The following is a 20,476-nucleotide window of genomic DNA, read 5'->3' as shown; positions in this document are numbered from 1 at the left end:
CTAATTTAAGGTATAATCTACAAAAATAGTATAGCTCTATTTAAGGTTGGTTTCTTAAGGTTCACTATATGCATAGTTTGGTAATTAACACAAGCTAAAAAGGTTCCCAAATTAATCCTCATTGTTATCCACTCCGAACTAGTAAGGCCCTCAATCCTCACCTATAACGGGCAACCAATGGAAAGGGTTCAACTTCAGTAGAAGTATTTTGCTAGCTCAAATAAAGGCATTATAATCTCATGAAAGTGTAAGTACTCTACTCCCTCTTAAAAAGGGATAGATTTAGGAGCTCGGGTATAGAGCTTGTGCATGAATGCAAATGTACATGTGTATGAGGGAATGTAACAATTATTAATTAAAATAAAATTAACAATATAATTAGCAACAATATAAGACAAATAAAATGACATAATAAAACTAAATGAATCCATCAAATTTTTACCTTTTCTTTCCTTATTTTATTCTAAGATGAGATAATAAATTAAAATTAAATATAAAAAAGATTGTAAAATCAAAGTTTAGATGACACATTTTTTATTTTTGGCTTGACTTTCTAGCCGTTCTTAGTTGAGTTACCAAGCTGTAATAATGATTTTTCATTCAAAGAGACTTAATCGCTAGTCTTGGTGAAAATTTACAAAATTGCCACCAATTTTTTTTGTAAGGTGTGATTGGCCACCTAAAAATATTATCTTTTAATTAAAATTTTAAAAGTAATTAAGATTTACTAAAAAAAGTTTAGGTCTGCGAAATCAGGGTTGGATTCAAAAGTATGATTATGAGTGAGGAAGGTATTAGCAACCTCACATCGCTCATTCAAAAAACGGTACCAATTAAATATGTGTAATCCTTTAATCTTGATGATATGGTCTTTTTTATATTTAAATTTAATTTTTTAAAATTTATTTATGAAAAATATTTTTTTTTTGTTATGAAGTTAGTATTGTTATTATTTTCGTATTCTGTAAATTTTCCAACGCTTTGATGAAATTTATAGAAATTCTTTATTTAGAAAATATTTTAAAAAAATTGACCATTCACAAAATTCTCAAAATCTCATTATAAGATATTTTATTTGTTTAATAAAATGATTTTAAAAACATCCTAACTTTTTGGCAATGTCTCAAAATTTATTAAACAAATTTTAAAATTATCCTGACACTTCAGCGAAATCCTAAAACTTTTAAATAAAGTTTAGGATCATCCCAACTTTCTAACTAGAACCTATATAAAATCATTTTTTATTTATGATAATTAAGGGATTTAATTAATTAATCAATTTTTATTGTAATTTTTATTGTTATTATTTACTGTTTATTAAAAAAAATTTAGATTATCTCGACTCATCAGCAAAATCTAAAAATATTAATCATTTACTTATATTAAAGATAATCAAACTTCTTCAATTTTCTTTAAAAAAATTACATTTTTTAAAAATATTTATTCAAAATATAAATTATTGTTATTATTATTATTATTATTTTTATATTTTTATTTTGTATTATTTTTATATTATTTAAATAAACATTTTATTCTAGTAAAAAAAATTTTGGATTATTCCAACTCTATAGTGAAATTTGAAAAATTATTTTGACTTACAATAATTAAGGAAAACTAAACTCTGTAAGTTTTTTTTTCTAAAATTTACATTTAAAAGATTTATTTAAACAATTTATCATTTCCTTTTTATTTTATTTATCTTATTCTATATTTTTTAAAATTTTATTATTTTTTTAGCAAAAATTATTTTTTAAATTATCCTAATACTTTGGAAAATTTGAAATAACATTTTTGCTTGCAATAAAATTTTATTTTCTTTAAATAGTTATTATTATTATTATTATTTAAAATTTATGGATATTATTTTTATTTTACCAAATTTACATTTTATTTTAACTTTATTTTTTACTTATATTTAAAAAATGAATAATAATAATAATAATAATAATAATAATAATAATAATAACAACAACAACAATAATAATAATAATAAATAAAATCATCATAAAATAAATAAAAAATCAACATAAAATAAATAAAATCAAAATCAAAACAAAAAGAAAAAGAAAAAGAAAAGGGAAATCTAACCAAACAAGTCAGGTCAGGCGTTGGTCGAACACAGATTCGAACGTGGCATCATTTTGCAGCAGCTATAAAAGGCCCAAAATCAGTTTTTTTTTTTAAATTTTCCTTTCTCCTTTCTCTCCAAAAATTTATCCCCCTCATCGGTAGCTGTAGCAACCCAGATTCTGGTAGGTTGCCGTCATGTACCGGTGGTCGAAGTTTGCAATGTTGCCAAAAAAATAAAAAATTCCCAGATCGTGGTTGTTATCCAAATTTTTGGTTGCTGGAAAATTCAAAGGTCACTAGAAAAATCAAACTTTTTCAGCTTTTAACGACCCAAAAAATTTTTAAAAATTCTCAAATACTCCATTATCTATTCTAAACACTTTTCCTAAAACAAATTTTTTCAAAAAAATCCCAAGCTTTCTAGATAATGATTTCAATTTTGGTTAAAAGATTTTTATTTTTTGCTTCTGGAAAAGAAATTTTTTTTGCTAGTGGTTCATTTTTGGGAGGACTGTGGTGTTTTTTTTTTTATAGTTATGACTTTTGTAAACCTAAAAAATTGCTCTATATTTTTTTAGCAGTGTTCTTTTTGTTGGGATTTGCCTTGAATCTCAAAATCCCACATCGAAAGTTAAGTGAGTTTGAGTTTGTCTTGTATCCCACATCAGGAGTTTAGTAAAGGTATAAGGGGTTTCACCCTTATAAATAAGATGTTTTGATTTTAGTTTGGTAACCCCAGAGAGTTAGACACCAAGAGAATAGCTAAGTGAGTAGGCTATTAAAAGGGTGTAATTGGGTTTTGGGTTAAGTTTTGAGTAAGGAGTTTTAGGAGACTTTTCTCATTTTAAAAGTCTCACAGTTGTAAAGATTTATTTGTTAATGTATTGTGTTTGGAGTAGGCCATTTTGAGTTGGGCCGAACCAAATATATTTGTGTGTTCTTATTCTTGATTTGAGCTTGCTATTTTGTGTGTGGTTGCTGCGTGTGGGTGTTATTTTTCCCAACAAGTGGTATCAGAGCGAGGTTCGAGGTTTAAGGTTCGTAGGTCTAAGAGATCGTGAAGCAGTGTTTGAAGATGTCTGAATAAGGTATGTCCGGTATGCCTATGCCTAAGTTTGAGATTTCGTTATTTGATGGAAAGAGTAATTTTATGTTATGACAAAGTACGATTCAAGATCTATTAGTACAACAAGGGTTGGATCAGGCATTAGAGAGTAGTAAGCCTGAAGGAATGTCTGATGCTATTGGAATAGGATTCAGAAAAAGGCTGTTAGTACTATTAGATTGGCATTAACTCCAGAAGTAAAGTATAGTGTATTGACTAAGAGTACTTCAAAAAGTTTATGGGATAAGCTTGAAGGTATTTATGCTTCAAAGTCATTAACTAATAGATTATGTTTGAAGATGGATTTGTATTCTTTGAAGATGGAAGAAGGTATGAGTCTTCATAATAATCTGAATGAGTTTAATAGATTAGTTTCTCAATTGCTAGCGATTTCTGTTGATGAGTTAAAAAATGAAGAGAAGGCTTTAATTTTGTTGTCATCTTTGCCTAAGTCTTATAGGCCTTTAGTTCAGACTGTGTTGGTGGGCAGGTCTACTTTGAAGTTGGATGATGTAACTGCCTTGTTGCATGAGAATGAAAGGTTTATGGGAGCTCAGAGCTCATCACCTAGGAGGAGTACACTAGCTGTAGAGGGTTTTGATCGAGGGAGGACTTAAAAGAGGATTGATGGATCAAGATGAAGATCTAAGTCGAGAGACAGAGATTCCAGTGATGTAGAATGTTATTATTGTGGTGAGAAGGGACATATCCAAGTGCGCTGTTGGAAGCTGAGAAGGGATATGACTGTTTTCAAAAGGGCGAATGATGAGAAGAAATCAGATGAAGAAAAGAGCGATACTACTGTTGTCGTGTCTGATGATGATGATGTTGTTTTGACAATTTGTGTGGATGAGACTCAGACTTTGAAAAGTGATAAAGGTTGGGTTTTAGATTCAGCTGCTACAGTTCATGTTTGCAATGATAGGAGTTGTTTTGTGGAGTTGAATGAGAATGAAAAGTATGGGGATATTGTGGTTGCTAACAAAGAAAAGGTGCAGATTCAAGGCATTGGGAATGTTCGCCTTAGATCTCACAAAGGTGTTATTAGGACACTTCATCATGTAAGGTATGTACCAAATTGTCACTACAATTTGATTGCTTTGGGTGAGTTAGCTTTTACACATATTATGGTAGTAATGATTGGTTGAAAGTATACAAAAATGGTAGTGTGATTCTACAAGGGAATAGGGTCAATAATCATTTGTACATGTTTGATGGAGGCTCAGTTGCTGAGATGACTGTGATGAAAGAAAAGAAGAAAGTTAAGCGTGTTAGCTTTGCAGATACTATTGAAATGTTTGGAGATTCAAGTCAAGGGAAGATTTGTTGGGATTTGCCTTGAATCTCAGAATCCCACATCAAAAGTTAAGTGAGTTTGAGTTTGTCTTGTATCCCGCATCAGGAGTTTAGTAAAGGTATAAGGGGTTTCACCCTTATAAATAAGATGTTTTGGTTTTAGTTTGGTAACCCCAGAGAGTTAGACACCAAGAGAATAGCTAAGTGAGTAGGCTATTAAAAGGGTGTAATTGGGTTTTGGGTTAAGTTTTGAGTAAGGAGTTTTAGGAGACTTTTTTCATTCTAAAAGTCTCATAGTTGTAAAGATTTATTTGTTAGTGAATTGTGTTTGGAGTAGGCCATTTTGAGTTGGGCTGAACCAAATATATTTGTGTGTTCCTATTCTTGATTTGAGCTTGCTATTTTGTGTGTGATTGCTGCGTGTGGGTGTTGTTTTTCCCAACACTTTTTTCCCTTTTTTTCTCCCTTTTTTTTTTTTCGCAGAAATTATCTCTATTTATAGAACTTTTGGGGTTCAAATCTCAGATCTCCTGAGATCCTTTTGTGAAAAATTTTGAAGATTTTTTCAGTAACTTTTGGTCACCAGATTTCATGCTACCAAGTTAGGCAGTATCAAGGAAGAAAAAACCACTATGGCAGCTTGATTTCAACTATCATAGTTGAAACTAAATTTTTTTTTTTTACTTTTTTTGCCTTATTATTATTTTGGACAAAATAGCTGTCCACAAGCTCAATTCCTTGTTTTTTAGTTTTCTTCCTTGGATGGATTTATAGGTGTAGGAGACTTTTCAGCTGTTGTAGATTTGATTTGGGCATTGCAAATGAAAGGTCTCTTGCCAAAAATGAAAATAAAGCCGTTGGGAACATGATTTTCTCGAGTATAGGCATTGGGTAGTCAGATAGCAAACTCGGATAGTCAGTTGGCTTAGTCATGATAAGCTTCTGGAATAGAAAATAACTCGAACAGTCGACAGCTGAATGTAGATAATAGGCAATTCTGTTCTTTGATAAGCTTTTGTTTCAAAAAATGGCTTAGAAGTGGAATGCTATATATGGGCAATCGAATGCCTTAAACATTTTTAGATTCTTTCATAAAATTTTCTTCAACAATCGGAACCTCATTTTAGGGTAGTCGGATGCCTTATCAGCCTTTCGTTTTCCGTAGCCCTTCTGGCTTCGTTTCCTTCCAGGTGATGAATGCTTCTCCAATTCAATTCTACTTGATTTAAATAATCTTCAAAGGTTGTTCCTCTTGATCTTTGATCATTGTCTTTACTTCAAGATCAATTACATCCACAATATCCTTCAAAGTAATTCTTTGAACAACTTCTTTTAACATTCAATCCAAGTCTCTATTCATTTACTAGATTAATCTTTCTTAAATACTTGGTCAAACTTAATCCTTAATAAATTTTGTTACTAAATCTGAAACATTTGATCGACCTCATTAGACAACAACAGCAAGAGGGTTTTAGTATCATAAAAAATAATATGCGTTCAATAAAACTCAACATAGTTGGAAAGCACAATTTTTAGATATATTAATATACATTATGAACCATGCAACCAGTGGCCATTGACCAACAGTAATATTGGTATGTTGATAAGGTATTGGACTTTTAATTTCAGAGAGTAAATTTCAAATTCTGGCAGTTTTAGATTAAAAAAAAAAAACACCATGCAACCAGTGATTAACCAACCAGGCCAAAAGAAATTAACCTTCAATAATCTAATTTATGACATTAAGCAAATCAATTGGAGTTCCATAAGCGGAGGTAATACCAAAAGCGGAAGATATTTCAAAAGAAAGAACAATAATTGGTGGGACAACTCATTAACATCTCATGGAAAAACACCAAAACAGAGCAGAACATAATGCCACCAAAAAACACAACAGATACAAATTTAGAAATTATGATGACACCCATATGAACAGAGCTAAACAAGAAAAGTAAGAAGATCCTGAATCACAGTACCCGAGTTGCTCAACCATTCAGATTTTCAATAAACAACTCAATTATTTGAACCATTGCCACAGAGAAAATTAACATAGATGATAGAAACATCCACTTTCCAGTCAGGTCCTATGGAAGCAGGTGCATATCTTCCTCGAATTCAGTTCGATTGCCACTGTAACAAATATGAAAAAAAGAAAGAGGAAAGATTAACTGTAGATTACAAAAGCAATGAGAGTCTAATAAAATTCTACTTTGCAAAATAGTTAAAACTCACTTGAGTATTTTGGATGCAGTGTCAGTTTCTTCTCCCTCCATTCCTGCGAATCCACCTCTTAACATACTTCTGCCAGTCTCTCTCAATCGTTCTAACAAACCACCATGGTCTTCCAGTTGTGAAAACAATGTATCCCATGCTCAATCCCAACACCAATCCACATCCATAGCCCATCATTGCAAGTTCCCAAATAAAGGGTATGGCAGAACCTTCATCTTCCACAAACACTGGTGTAGGTGGTTTGGGTCCACATTCCTTTGACAGTGGGAGGCCACACAATGCCAAGTTGCCGCTATAGGAATCGGTGCCAAAAGTATCAAATTGTTTCCCATGCGGAATGGGCCCGATCAGATTATTTTGTGACAGATTTAACACTTCCAGAAATGTCAGATTCGTCAACTGGGAAGGAATCCTGCCACCAAGCTTGTTCCACGAAAGATCTAATGATTCAATTGCTGCCATATTTCCAAATGACGATGGGATGGAACCATGTAGGTTGTTGTGCGAGAGATTGAGCACTAGAAGAGCATGAAGTTCGCCAAGTGCATCAGGGATTCGTCCAGAAAATCGATTGTTTGAAAAATCTATGAGTGTGAAACCGGGTAATGTTTTCTCCAGCTGTAGCTCTATCTCCAACCTTTTCATTGTTACTTTCACAATATTATCAAAACCAATTGAAGTAAACTTCCCTGGCAGACAGTGCTCATATGGTTGAGATGGACATCTGATGGCTGGACCTGTCCTAACTGCCGTAACTTCCAATTCATCTTTCACAACTTTCATAGCTTCCAAACTTTGGAAAAATTTTGTTGGCAAGAGGCCACTGAACTCATTTTGAGAGAGATCAATTATTTGCAATGATGAAAAGGAAGACGGAATTATGGAAATGTTGAAGGGACCATGAAATCTATTAGATCGGAGGATAAGAAACTGAAGATTCGGAAGTTTATCCAACCAATGGGGAAAGGTATCCCTTAACTTGTTATTTGCCAAATTTAAAAATCTCAAAAGAGTACAATTAATCAAGGATCGTGGCAATAACCCTTCCAATTGGTTGTCATTAAGGGCAAGATTTCTCAACATAATATTGTCAGCAAAGGAATCGGGGATTTTGCCATGGAAGTTGTTCTTCTGTAGGTTTATGGTTGAGATAGAATCGCTGAAATTTCCAAGGCACGCTGGGATAATTCCACTCAAGTTGTTTCTAGACAAATCAAGAATATTAAGTGACGTCATGTTACAAATGGAAGGAGGGACTCCTCCTGTCAATTGATTTTTGGACATGAAGAATTCTTGCAATGAAGGTGGTGGATCTGGAAGATGACCTCGGAGTTTGTTGGAACGAAGATCAAGGATTTCAAGATTCTTCCCTGGAAATTGCTCTAAACTAATCAGTGAGTTGTGAGAAAGGTTTAAATTGGACAATTCTTCCCACCCTTCTGATTCCCATTTGGAAATTGAGCCATGAATTTTGTTAAAAGAAAGATCAAGAACTCTCAATTTCTTTGAAGTTCTTAAGAAATTTGGGAACTGCCTTACATTGCAAGAAGAGAATGAAAAAGTCTGGAGCTCTTGAAAAGAATAGTTAAAACCAATGCTGCTACTCAAAGATAGCAGCCTGTTATTTGAAAGATCAAGTGTTGTAAGATTCTTGAGCTTTGAAAGCAAATCTAACTTGATGACGCCACAAAAATTATTTGATGAAAGATCGAGTTTTTCAAGATTCCCAAGCTTTGAAAGCATAGCTGACTTGATGAAGCCAGTCAAGTTGTTTGATGAAAGATCAAGTGTTGTAAGATTCTTGAGCTTTGAAAGCAAATCTAACTTGATGACGCCACAAAAATTATTTGATGAAAGATCGAGTTTTTCAAGATTCCCAAGCTTTGAAAGCATAGCCGACTTGATGACGCCAGTCAAGTTGTTTGATGAAAGATCAAGTTGGGCAAGATTTGTAAGATCAAAGAAAGAACTTGGTATTTCACCATGTATGTCATTATTGGCCAAAAACACTTGCTGAACTGAATTAGGCTTTTGAATGTGATTGATTGGACCGGTGAGCCTGTTACGACTAAGGTCTAAATATTCTAAAGATGGCAGAGTAAAAAGCCAAGATGGAATTGCTCCGCTCAATAAGTTATCAGCCAAGCGAAATTCTTCCAGATTCTGAAGCCCGCTTACTTGAGTTGGGAGGGGGCCTTGAAGACTATTGAATGACAAATCAAAATGAGTAAGTTGTGTGAGATTGAACAACGTTGGGGGAAGTTGACCGCTGAAATTACAGAAACGAAAATCCAGAGTAGTTAGTTTATTAAGGTTTCCAAAGACATTTGGAAGTTCTCCTTCGAAGTTGCTAAAAGATAAATCTAGAAATGTGATTTTTGTAAGGTTACCTAGGGCCGAAGGAATTGACCCGTTAAAATCACTATCCGAAAGTTTCAAGAACCTAAGGGGACTACTCCAATTTGATCTAGGGAGATAAGCTGTCAACAAATAGTTGCCGCTTAGATCAAGATACTCAAGGTACGGAAGGTTAAAAATTTCAGTAGGGAATTCCCCCTCTAATTTACTATAACATAGACCCAAACGCTTCAGAGATGAAGTCAAGTTTATCAAGGAGGAAGCCAAAACATCAGACATGTTTACGTAGCCAAGGAAAAGATTTTCTAAATCGGACAAGTTGTGCATAAGCAGGTCAAATCTGTGGCTGTCAAAATTCAAGCCCCCATAAGTATTGTCAGAAAGATCAAGTGAAATCAGTTTTGATAGCAGAGAAATATCAATTGGAACTAAACCAGAGAAGGAGCAACCAGAAAGATTAAGATGTGTCAAACTTACTAACTGACTAAACCCAGAAGGGATAGAACCATTGAAATTGTTGTAAGCAAGGTTTAGTCGTTTGAGCCCTCGAAGGCGGAAAAGGCTGCTGTTTTCAGGAAAACAGCCATAAAGAAAAGAGCAACTAACGTTGATGCCGATGATATGACCAGTCACCTTGTCGCAAGTGACTCCATCCCATGAGCAGCAGTTTGTGCTTTCATTCCAGGAGTTTGTTTTTGGATAAGAAGCGAAAGGGGAAGGACAGAAATCAGTACCAGAATCATCAATGGAAATGGTGTTCTTGAATTGGAGCAAGGCAGAGCTTTCTTCTGGTAGACATAAAGGAGTTGAATAATTAAGAGAAGAGGAAGACAAACTTAGAGAACAATCGACTCCCGAAAGTAAGAACAGTACTAAGAGGAGACTAAGGATTTGATGCAACCAGACAAACTTTTCCATGTCTAGAAACTAAGAAACAAGCGATGAAAGGAGGCAGAGGTTTAGGGAAATGAATTTGAAAATGTGCTATGGCTTGAGCCTGGAGAGATGCTATGTGAAAGTGGATTAATGGAGGCCTATATTTATATCATTTCAAGTCAACCATAAGTCTTTCAAAGTCATTTAAACATCTTTAAATTTCCTAATGTTTAATGTGGAGGTGAGATTTTTTCTTCTTCGTTGGCATAAACACTGAATTTTTTAATCTTGTAAAACAATTAATATTTTTTCCTTTAATCCAATGAAATCAGAAATTCAATCAAAAACTGACAAAATATTGCTTCACCCACCCTAATATGTATGACTGTCCATAGAAATTTAAGTGCTAGAAAATATGAGATCCTTTGTTTAAAATAAGAAGATATGAAATTATTGTTGATCATGTATATATTCCAAAAAAAAAAAAAACCAGGGGAATAAGAAAGTGTATTGAAAGAATGAACTTAGAAGAAGAAAAAAAAAGTAAAGACAGTATAAGCTCAATAGAATTGTTCTCCTTAAAGATGGGGTTTAAATGAAAATGCATAGCCACAACTTTCTATTTGAAAAATTATCACATCCAATTATAGTGAAATGTTTAAATTAGATCGTTAGAGTTAATAGGGTGATGTCTACTCTTTAAATAATATTTGTATCATTTTCCAAAATATTATGGTGATTTAATTATCATGGTGATAAGATCATCAAAGTAATTTAATTACAGATGATCTCAAATTATTGTTTGATGCAATATTATAAATCATTAGTGATTTTAAATTACTATGTTTGATGTTATATGAAAAAACAAATTATAAAATACAAAATGTCCAAAATAACTATGCAAAAAAAAGTAAAATATTTAATATTTATTGAAACAACAATTTATAAAATAGCTAAATGTTATCTTATGAAAAAAAATTATAAAAGCAAAAGATTTAATATTTAATGAAAATTTTTACTAACCAGCTTATTTGGACAATGTTAATTACGTTTTTTGTAAAGATAAATAAGTTGAAAATAATATTATATATTACTTTCTTACAATGATAAAATTTTCTTATCTTTTTAAGTTGAAAATCAAATCACTCTTTAAAATAGTAATTTAATTTAATAATTTTTAAGATTTAAGATGATTTAAGGTTATTGTTACATAAGATTTTTAAATTGTTATCAAACAATGTGATATAATTATTGAATATATATATATATATATATATATCAATATGATTTTTAGTTTGATTATCCCTTACCAACACTCTCTTAGGGTATAATAAAAAATAAAAAATAGTTTAAAAAGGAAATTGAAACATTTGGCAGCTTTTTAATTTTATTTGTAAAGTTAAAAATTTACATTGTCACTAAAAAACAAATAACCTAAATAATGTCCACCAAAATGCATTATCTCTCTATTCAAAGAAAATACATTATCTCCATTTAAAAACTCGGATTTTAATTTTGTTGGTGAGTTAAAAACTAGAGTCAATAATAGTTTCAATCACATATGGATCAACTTATAATTGTTTGTAAATTAATTGAAAATTTTTCTTAACTCATTACTGTTGCTATTGTTAGAGGGTATGCATACCCATGTTCTTACAAAAACAGATTTTTCCCCTTAATTCTTACAAATTCGAATTTCATCTTACCACCCTTGATTTCACATTAATAATCTTTCTTAATTTTAATTAGATGAATGAAACAAGGTTTGATTAAATTACCCAACCTGAACATGAAAAACCATAAAAGATTTCATATAGTAAATTTCAGATTTCTTTCTCACTAAGTTTAAATCCAATTTCATCGATCTAACAAACATTCTTACAAATAAATAAAGGGCTTTTACTTGCCTTAAAAGAGATTGAACCATCTCTAGTCTTTGGTTTTTGAATTCTAACAATGATTTTCCAATGAGCTCTTATTATTTCAAAACAAAGTGCATTATTCGCCCAATAATCTTTATGTATCCTCTTTTTATTAAATAGCCCCATTGCTTATAAAACTTTTTAATAAAGTCCTTTTTCTTTTATATATATATATATATATATATATATTTCTTTAACTGCAATAGTACAATAGGTGCATTAGACGGATGTATAATTTTACGTGTTTGAGAAAATAATTTTAGAATTTTCTTTTTGTAATAATCATGAGAACAAAAAAATAATTTCTTTGTTGTTTCCCCAGCAAGAGCTAGTAAATTATTTTGGTAAGTTTTAAAGGATCTTCTCACGAAAATCTTAAAAATTGATATTACAACAACATAAATGAATAAATGAATTTTAGGTGCGAAGAGAGAAAAATGAAGACTATATTTATAAAAAATTTTATCATGCACGAAATGTTGAAAATTTTTTTCAAGTTCATTAGAGATTTTTTATTAAGTATAATTACACCTTAATCGATGATCATATGATTGATTTATAATTACTTTCCCATTTCATGTAAGACACGATAAAGATTAGACATCTTAGAAATTTCCTACAGATAAAGAAAAGGAAAAAGCAAAATGGCAACGTCGTTAAAGAAGAAAGCACCAACCATGCTGTCTTGTTCATATTTTACAAAGCAAAAAAGTAATAAAGGAAACCCCGAAAAAAAAAAAAGGACTTGAGATTGTCTTCGTCAACCATATGCCCCCACCAAAATTAACTTCAGTTACACTTTATTGATTTAACTTTTACACGCTTTTGACCCAAACAGTTAATGATTGTTGCATTTTATGGCAAAAGTGCCCTTGCTTCTTGTCTCGTGGTCAAGATGCCTTTAGAAGACACAAGCACCCCAGCCTCCACTGTTGTAGGGCTTCCCCCCCCCCACCCCCCCCGGGTTGAAAAAAAAAGGGGGGGGGGGGGACTTCAGGTAAGCAGGGAGAGAGGTGACGACTACATTAATAAAAGGTTTTATCGTGTACGAGACGTTATAGTATTTTTTTAACTCTTTATCAAGCACAGTTACGCTTTGATCGATAATCAGATGATTGACTTTTTAGCTGTTTTTTCATTCCATGTGAAACACGTTAAAGATTAGACATCGTAGAATTTTTCATTCCATGTGAGACACGGTAGAGATTAGACATGGTATGAATTCCCAACAAATAAAGAGAAAAAATAAAAGCAAGATTGAGCAAAGTAGTTTCTCGTCAGAGAAAAATGCATCAATCATGCTGTCTAGATCACATTTTACAAATCCTTTCTTTTTTAGAGGATGCAACTTTAATTGTTTATCCATCAAAGAACAAGAAGCATCATAAGAAATCATATATATATATATATATATATATATATATATACATACATATATACATGTATATTTAGACTCGCATTTAGTTGTGGAATTATTTTTTATATTTTTAAAATTATATTTTAAATATGATAAAAACAAAATTTTTGTATAAATATTAATAGATGATAATATATATAAATAAAATATATTACTATTTTTAATATAAATTTTAATTTAATTATATATAAATATAATTTTTTATTAAATTAAAGTATTAAACAATATCTTTATTATTATAATATAAAATATAAATTAAATAAATAAAAAATATTTTTTAAAATATCATGAGTATAGGAATAGAGCATTCTAAACCTGCTCTCAACTTTGACCAAAATTGTTTAAAAAGATAAAATTTAATGCAATCTTTATTCTTTTTATTTAAAAAAAAAAGTTGTATGATTGGATCTTGATTAATCAAAACCCATTAAATATATATTGTTTTATCATTCTTATATTTATTGACTTTTTCTTTATAAAATTTATCTAACAAATACTAAAAGGGATTAAGTCTTTAATGGCATTTTTTTTCATGTTTAGTGACATTTACAAATGCCATTAAAATATTTGCAGTGTTGTCAAAAATGCTACTGATAATGTTAGTGATACCTGCATTGGAGAAAATAGCGACGTTTTTCTAAAAATGCTTCTAACTTAGTGGCATTTGTATCAAAAAATGCCTTCATTAATCCCATTAAAAAAACATATTTGATATTGTATATGTCAAGTCAGTTGTAGGTTTATGCCCATAAAATATTTGAAGTCAGTTGTATATTTATGCCTAGAAAATATTGGTTTATATATGTGATACTACGAATTATATTTTAGAATTTATATAATGAACATTGTTGCATTTCAATAAATTGACCACACATCCGAAATTAAAACTGATAACGTTGTCATATTAATATACTTTTATGAAATAATCGTACTCGATAATATATTAAGTACACATAGTGTATTCATATTAAGTATACCAATAATATTAAACCAATACCCCAATGTACAAACTTAAAGTTTCCATTCCACATGGCATATTAAAAACATTATAACAATTTATTCCTCATATATTTACATTCAACCAATAATGTCTAACCTCAAGGTTTATCAACATTGATAAATGATAATACATACTCATACCATTCTTTACAGACTTCATCCAGCTCCTCTTCTGTGAAGCTTTCTTTACTCTTCAACTAAAAAAATATATATTAGAACTAAATGTTAATAAATGAGAACATAATGTCCCTTTTTTATTTTTTTGAAAATATAATGAGTTTATGAAATTTATACTAGCCTTGAATGGTGTGGTCATAAAATCATCTAACACTATCTCTCACATAAAACAAAAGACATAATATCCACATTCAATATTACCGGGTTGATGAGGTACCTGAAAACTAAATTGAGTGGGTTTATGAAATATTTATCTACACAAACTCAGCATAAAAGAATAAATTTTACATTTATCAGTAATGACACCCATTTCGATTTCTTTATCTTCTTATTGAATGCAGATATTACCCTAAATTAAAAGAAAAAAAATTACTTAATACATATATAATAAAGTGTAATACCTCTTTATAAAAGTTTGAATATCGAGGTTAGACATCATCGTTGGATTAAATGAATAAAGTAAGTATGGTGTTAAGGATTTGGTGTCAATCACAATAAGCACCCAATGAGGACTACAAAATAATAACAATGATATATTCAGATTATGCATCAGATTAGATTTGGGTAAGATTGAAATAATTAAGGTTGGAATATAACTTACTGCACATTATACGGGAGTAAATTCAGTCGATCTTTTCATGTATTCGATCACATGATTAGCACGATAAGCGACTATGCCACTTTACTCACTATTGAAGTTGGAGTCAATGAATCTAAATCTGTTGGTCAACTATCTCCCCTTGAGCTCTCTATATAGGAAGCTGCATATAACAATTAACATTGCTAGTTAGTATTACACCCTAATATAGATTACTACATATTGAATGTGCATATTTGTATTTATAAGCTAACCTCATGTAAGCAACAATATCAACAGCTGATAATTCATCCAGTTTACAAAATTCTTTAACCTTCTCCACACCAATGAAAGAAAATGATGGTTTATCAAATAACCCTTACTCAGACTTAATGGTTATGAAGTTTTCTCTAGATAAATGCTTCATCGAATATTTGGATAACTCATCCATGATAGCCTAAGCAAGGATCATACTATGAGTCTTAACATCCTACTACAATATTTAATGAAATATAAGTATTAAAACCAAATTAATAAATATAATAAACAAATTAATATTAAAATTATAAACAAAATCATCTTCTTGGGTGATAACGGAAGATGGGTTCACTTCTTTACTTGCAACAAAAGCTTTTCCTACATGGACGATGCTATCAGACTGGCCTACTGGCATGTTATGCTGCATTGCTACCAACATGGACTCCAAAGTAGCAAGTCTTTGCTGTTGCTCATTGAGGTGTTGCTCCTGATCATTAATTCGGTGTTATTTTTGCTCAATGATTACTTCATATTGTGCATTTCTCATTCGTAGGGTTTTGTGTTGATGACTAAAAAACTTTGATGGCAAGATAAATTTACCAACCCCACGAACCCAACCAAGCCTTTCTTTAGCGCCTAATGCTAAAGACAAAGGATTTTTGCCATACTGGGTTGCCAGTTCACTAGATTTGACTTTGGCAACATAATCATCTTGAAAGACAATAATAAGATAGGCTATAACAACAAATCTATGCAAGCTAGTATATAGTTATGCATACAACCACAATGCCAATCATACATTATATTAAAAAAATAGTTATACATATAATCTTTTTTCCTATTTTTTCACTAGCTTCATCTGCAAATGATCTATCCTTCTATAGATGTCCTTGTTTCCAGCATCCCATTTAGAAACTTCGGTGCTAGAGGTTGTTGATTCTTATTAAATTACTGCAATAAAAAATTAGAATGTATGAAATGAATGTTTATAAATATTTATTAATGAGTATAAAACAAGTGTATGAATAAATACAAGATTATACTTCACATTTGCATATCCCTTTCTCATTGTTCGATGATGATATTGTTGTTTGGCCTAAATGTTTCGTTGGTTTTCTTTGATTTTCTACAAAAAAAAATTACCTCAATCACATATAAAGATCAAAGGCTATATTGCATAAAGACTTATAAACAATATTTTTTGGTAAGGGGTTTGCATACTGAGAAATCTTTTGAAAGCTGATATTGAACAAAATTTATCCAATCTTCAACACTTATCACATATGCATATGATGCAAGTGGAACAACTAATACATCACTTTGATCAGCCAGTGGTAAAATATATTGAATTGTCAATCTGCTTTCAAAGTCCTGAATGCTTTCCCAGCAGATTGCAGCACAATCTTTTTATAGTTAATTAGGATGTCAAACCGTTCCTAAATTATTTAACACAATTAGTAAGAACACATTGAATTTCAATTAAATGATAATTTAAAAAATTTTACAAAATAGTTGAATAAACATGCCACAACCAACTGCCATATATCATCCTTTAGATCATCAGAAACTCATTGCCAATCGATGTATGTAATTAAAATCCCATGACGAACGATGGCTCCAATATGAGTAGCCATCTTGACAGCTCTCTCAGACATAGGCTGCCCACTTTGATTAAAATCAATGTGAATTTTTGTGTCACTCATTTTAATTTGTTTATTTGGGCCCCTTCTCTTTCTTTTTTAGCCTACAAGTGTGCCTTTTGCATGTTTAATAGAAGGAGAATGATGTTGTTTGAAGTTCATAATATGTGTGATTTTGATCATAATTATATGAATTACACAAAATGATCATCTAAATTTACACTGTATGTAATTAAATACAACCAATACCATACTACGCACAGAAACACCTTTCAGCAAACCAATTAGCAATGTGCTCAGACATACCCTTCAGCAAACCACTTAAAAACACCATTCAACAAACCATTCAGCATACGATTTAGCACACCAATATCATACAATACCATTCAACAAAATAATATCACACAACAAGGTTCAACAAACCACATTATTGATAGAAAACTACACAGAAATAACATATATGTAATGATAGATGCTTAGACGACTATGCTTATAGTGAAATTAATAAAATATATATCCATATGTAAATGGTAAGGAACTAAAAAGAAAATAGCTCTATCAAATAATATAAATAATACAATAAACAAAAATTATAAAAACATATCGATAAACAAAGAGGTGTGCGCCGTTAATTAATTGAAGGTCGATAGTGATGATAGGGATAAAGAAACCAAAAGTCTGATACAAATGCATTTATGGGTTTGGTTTGGTTGATTAATGGAACTTTTTAATTGTTCTGTGTACTAATAGTTTATGATTCCGATGTCCAAGACAGGGAATGAATATAAAATTTATTATTAAAGACATTTTTCTGGAAAAATACCTTCAATAATCCCCTTAAAATTTTACTTGAAGATTATTGAAGGCATTTTTTACTAAAAGACGCCTTTAATAATCTAAAAAATAATTTTCAAAGGAAATTATTAAAATCATTTTTCTTCAAGAAATGCTTTTGATAATTCTGAACAAAAATTATTGAAGGTGTTTTCAATAGAAAATCACCTTCAATAATTATGTAAAAAAATTAAAAGAAATTAGTAAAGGTGTTTTCTAGAATAAACGTGTTCACTAACCATTTTAAAATTTGAGTAGTGAAATATTGAATGTGTTTTTCACTGGAAGATGCCTTTAATAATCTTAAAACTTTTAAGAGAAAATTATTGAAGGTATTTGTTCTCAAAAAAATGCCTTCAATAATTATGTATGTAAATTAGAAGGAACTAGTGAAGGCATTTTTCTCGAATAAGCGCCTTCACTAACCGTCTTAAAATTTACGTTATGAAAAATTAAATGTGTTTTTCACTAGAAGACATCTTTAATATGCCAAAAATTTTAAGAGGAAATTATTGAAGGCGTTTGTTCTCAAAAAATGGCTTCAATAATTATGTACATAAATTAGAAGGAATTAGTAAAGGTATTTTTCTTGAATAAACACATTCACTAACCGTCTTAAAATTCAAGTTATGAAAAATTGAATGCGTTTTTCACTGGAAGACACCTTTAACAATCCTAAAAATTTTAAGAGAAAATTATTGAAGACATTTGTTCTCAAAAAACGTATTCAATAATTATGTATGTAAATTAGAAGGAATTAGTGAATGCATTTTTCTAGAATAAACGCATTCACTAAATGTCTTAAAATTTGAGTTGTGAAAAATTAAAGGCGTTTTTCACTGGAAAATATCTTTAATAATCTAAAAAAATTTAAGAAAAAATTATTGAAGGCATTTGTTCTCAAAAAACACCTTCAATAATTATATACATAAATTAGAAGGAATTAGATAAAGCATTTTTCTAGAATAAACTCCTTCACTAAATGTCTTAAAAATTGAGTTGTGAAAAATTGAAGGCATTTTTTACTGGAAGACACCTTTAATAATCCTAAAAATTTTAAGAAAAAATTATTGAAGGCGTTTATTCTAAAAAAACACATTCAATAATTATGTACGTAATTAAAAGGAATTAGTAAAGGCATTTTTCTAGAACAAACGCCTTCACTAATCATTTTAAAATTTGAGTTGTGAAATATTAAAGGTATTTTTCACTCGAAGACTCCTTTAATAATCTCAAAAATTTTAAAAGGAAATTATTGAATGAATTTGTTCTAAAAAAATGCCTTCACTAACCATCCTAAAGTTTGAATAGTGAAACATTGAATGTATTTTTTACTAGAAGATGCCTTTCAATAAATTTCTTCAATTAAAAAAAAAATCAGTCAAGGCATTTTTCTAGAATAAACACCTTTAATGACCCTTTAAAATTTTAGAAGTGTAATATTAAAGGCATTTTGTATAGAAGACGCCTTTAATAATTCCAAATAATTTTTAAAAGAAAATTATTAAAGGTGTTTTTAGTAAAAAACTGCCTTCACTGATATTCACAAAAAAAAAAAAGTGAATTATTGAAGGCGTATTATGCAAAAAATGCCTTCAATAAATACATCATTAAAATTAGATGAAATTTTTGAAGGCATTTTTAGGGCGTAAATACCTTTAATAATCCTAAACAATTCTACAATGACTCTGTTGATGGTGTCTATAATATATTTAAAAAATATATAGGAGAAAATTATTAAAGGCATTTTTCTTAGTAAACACCTTCAACAATCTAGTCCAATAAAATTGTCCACAAACTTAGTGTATCCACTCACCAACTTAAAGCTTCATCTTCATTATTTTACTATTTCTTTTTCCAAAACAACTAGAATTTTCTTTCCCTTTCCTTTAGCTTTTACTATTCAAACATTGTCTTTTAGAACCCTATTTTGACTATTCATTAGTTATTTACAGATATTTTTACTTAATTCAACTATTCCTTCAACTTTTGCAATTGGCGATTTTCTTTTTGGTTTAAACAATTTTCTTTAAAACCCACATTCCTTAAAAACCCATTTGTAACCCATCATCCACTGCCCTTTCCCTTTCATTTTCTTCTTTTTCTGGGTTTTCACTGTACTTGTTTTACCTTATTTCAACCCAACTATAAAAACTCTTGGGTACTATCTACATTAGCAATAGATTTTAACATTCATAATATTAGCTACCTGATAAAATACTCACAACAAGGAGTTCTCATTTTTTATTAGTATTGGTCTTGTTATTATCTTTTGTTTAAAACATAGTAAACTTAAGTATTTGACATGTTCATTTTCATATAAATTATTTATATACATTTGGTCTGATAATGTAGCAAGTACTAAATGGATAAGAGTTGGATGCAAAAGTCAAGATTAAGTCAAGAGTATAGAGTTGGAGTGAAAAATTTTCTTAATTTTACATTTGAGAATACAAGTGAAGATAATATGATATTATGCCCATATGTGACGTGTGCTAATATAGATTGGCAAATGCGTCAAGTTGTTTTTGAACATTTAATTTGTATTGGATTTCTTTCGAGATATGTTAATTGGTATTTTCATGGAGAGTCTATACCATTAAGGTCTTCCACTAGAGTTTCAACTTTAAGGGCTCCTCAACACCAATATGATCCTCTTATAGCAGATGACATTAAAGGCATGTTGCCAGATATTTTTAATATTTATAACCAACA

The 20,476-nt window shown here is 30.4% G+C and overlaps 1 protein-coding gene across 1 annotated transcript; it reads right to left on the bottom strand.

The window, feature by feature from the left end:
• Positions 1-6,162: 6,162 nt before the first annotated feature.
• LOC149511657 (receptor-like protein 7) lies at positions 6,163-10,090 on the bottom strand. Its single transcript, XM_089754640.1, has 2 exons — positions 6,704-10,090; positions 6,163-6,601 (listed from the first exon to the last, which is right to left on the bottom strand). Exon 1 carries the CDS (start codon positions 9,977-9,979, stop codon positions 6,725-6,727), a length of 3,255 nt encoding a protein of 1,084 aa, XP_089610766.1. The 5' UTR covers positions 9,980-10,090; the 3' UTR covers positions 6,163-6,601; positions 6,704-6,724.
• Positions 10,091-20,476: the final 10,386 nt, after the last annotated feature.

The sequence above is a fragment of the Durio zibethinus genome, chromosome 25 (genome assembly GCF_047325235.1).
Source record: "Durio zibethinus cultivar Kanyao isolate XHJ-2024 chromosome 25, ASM4732523v1, whole genome shotgun sequence".
NCBI classification, from domain to species: Eukaryota; Viridiplantae; Streptophyta; class Magnoliopsida; order Malvales; family Malvaceae; genus Durio; species Durio zibethinus.
The sequence above is the reverse complement of the archived record's forward strand: the minus strand, read 5'-3'. Positions and strand labels throughout refer to the sequence as shown.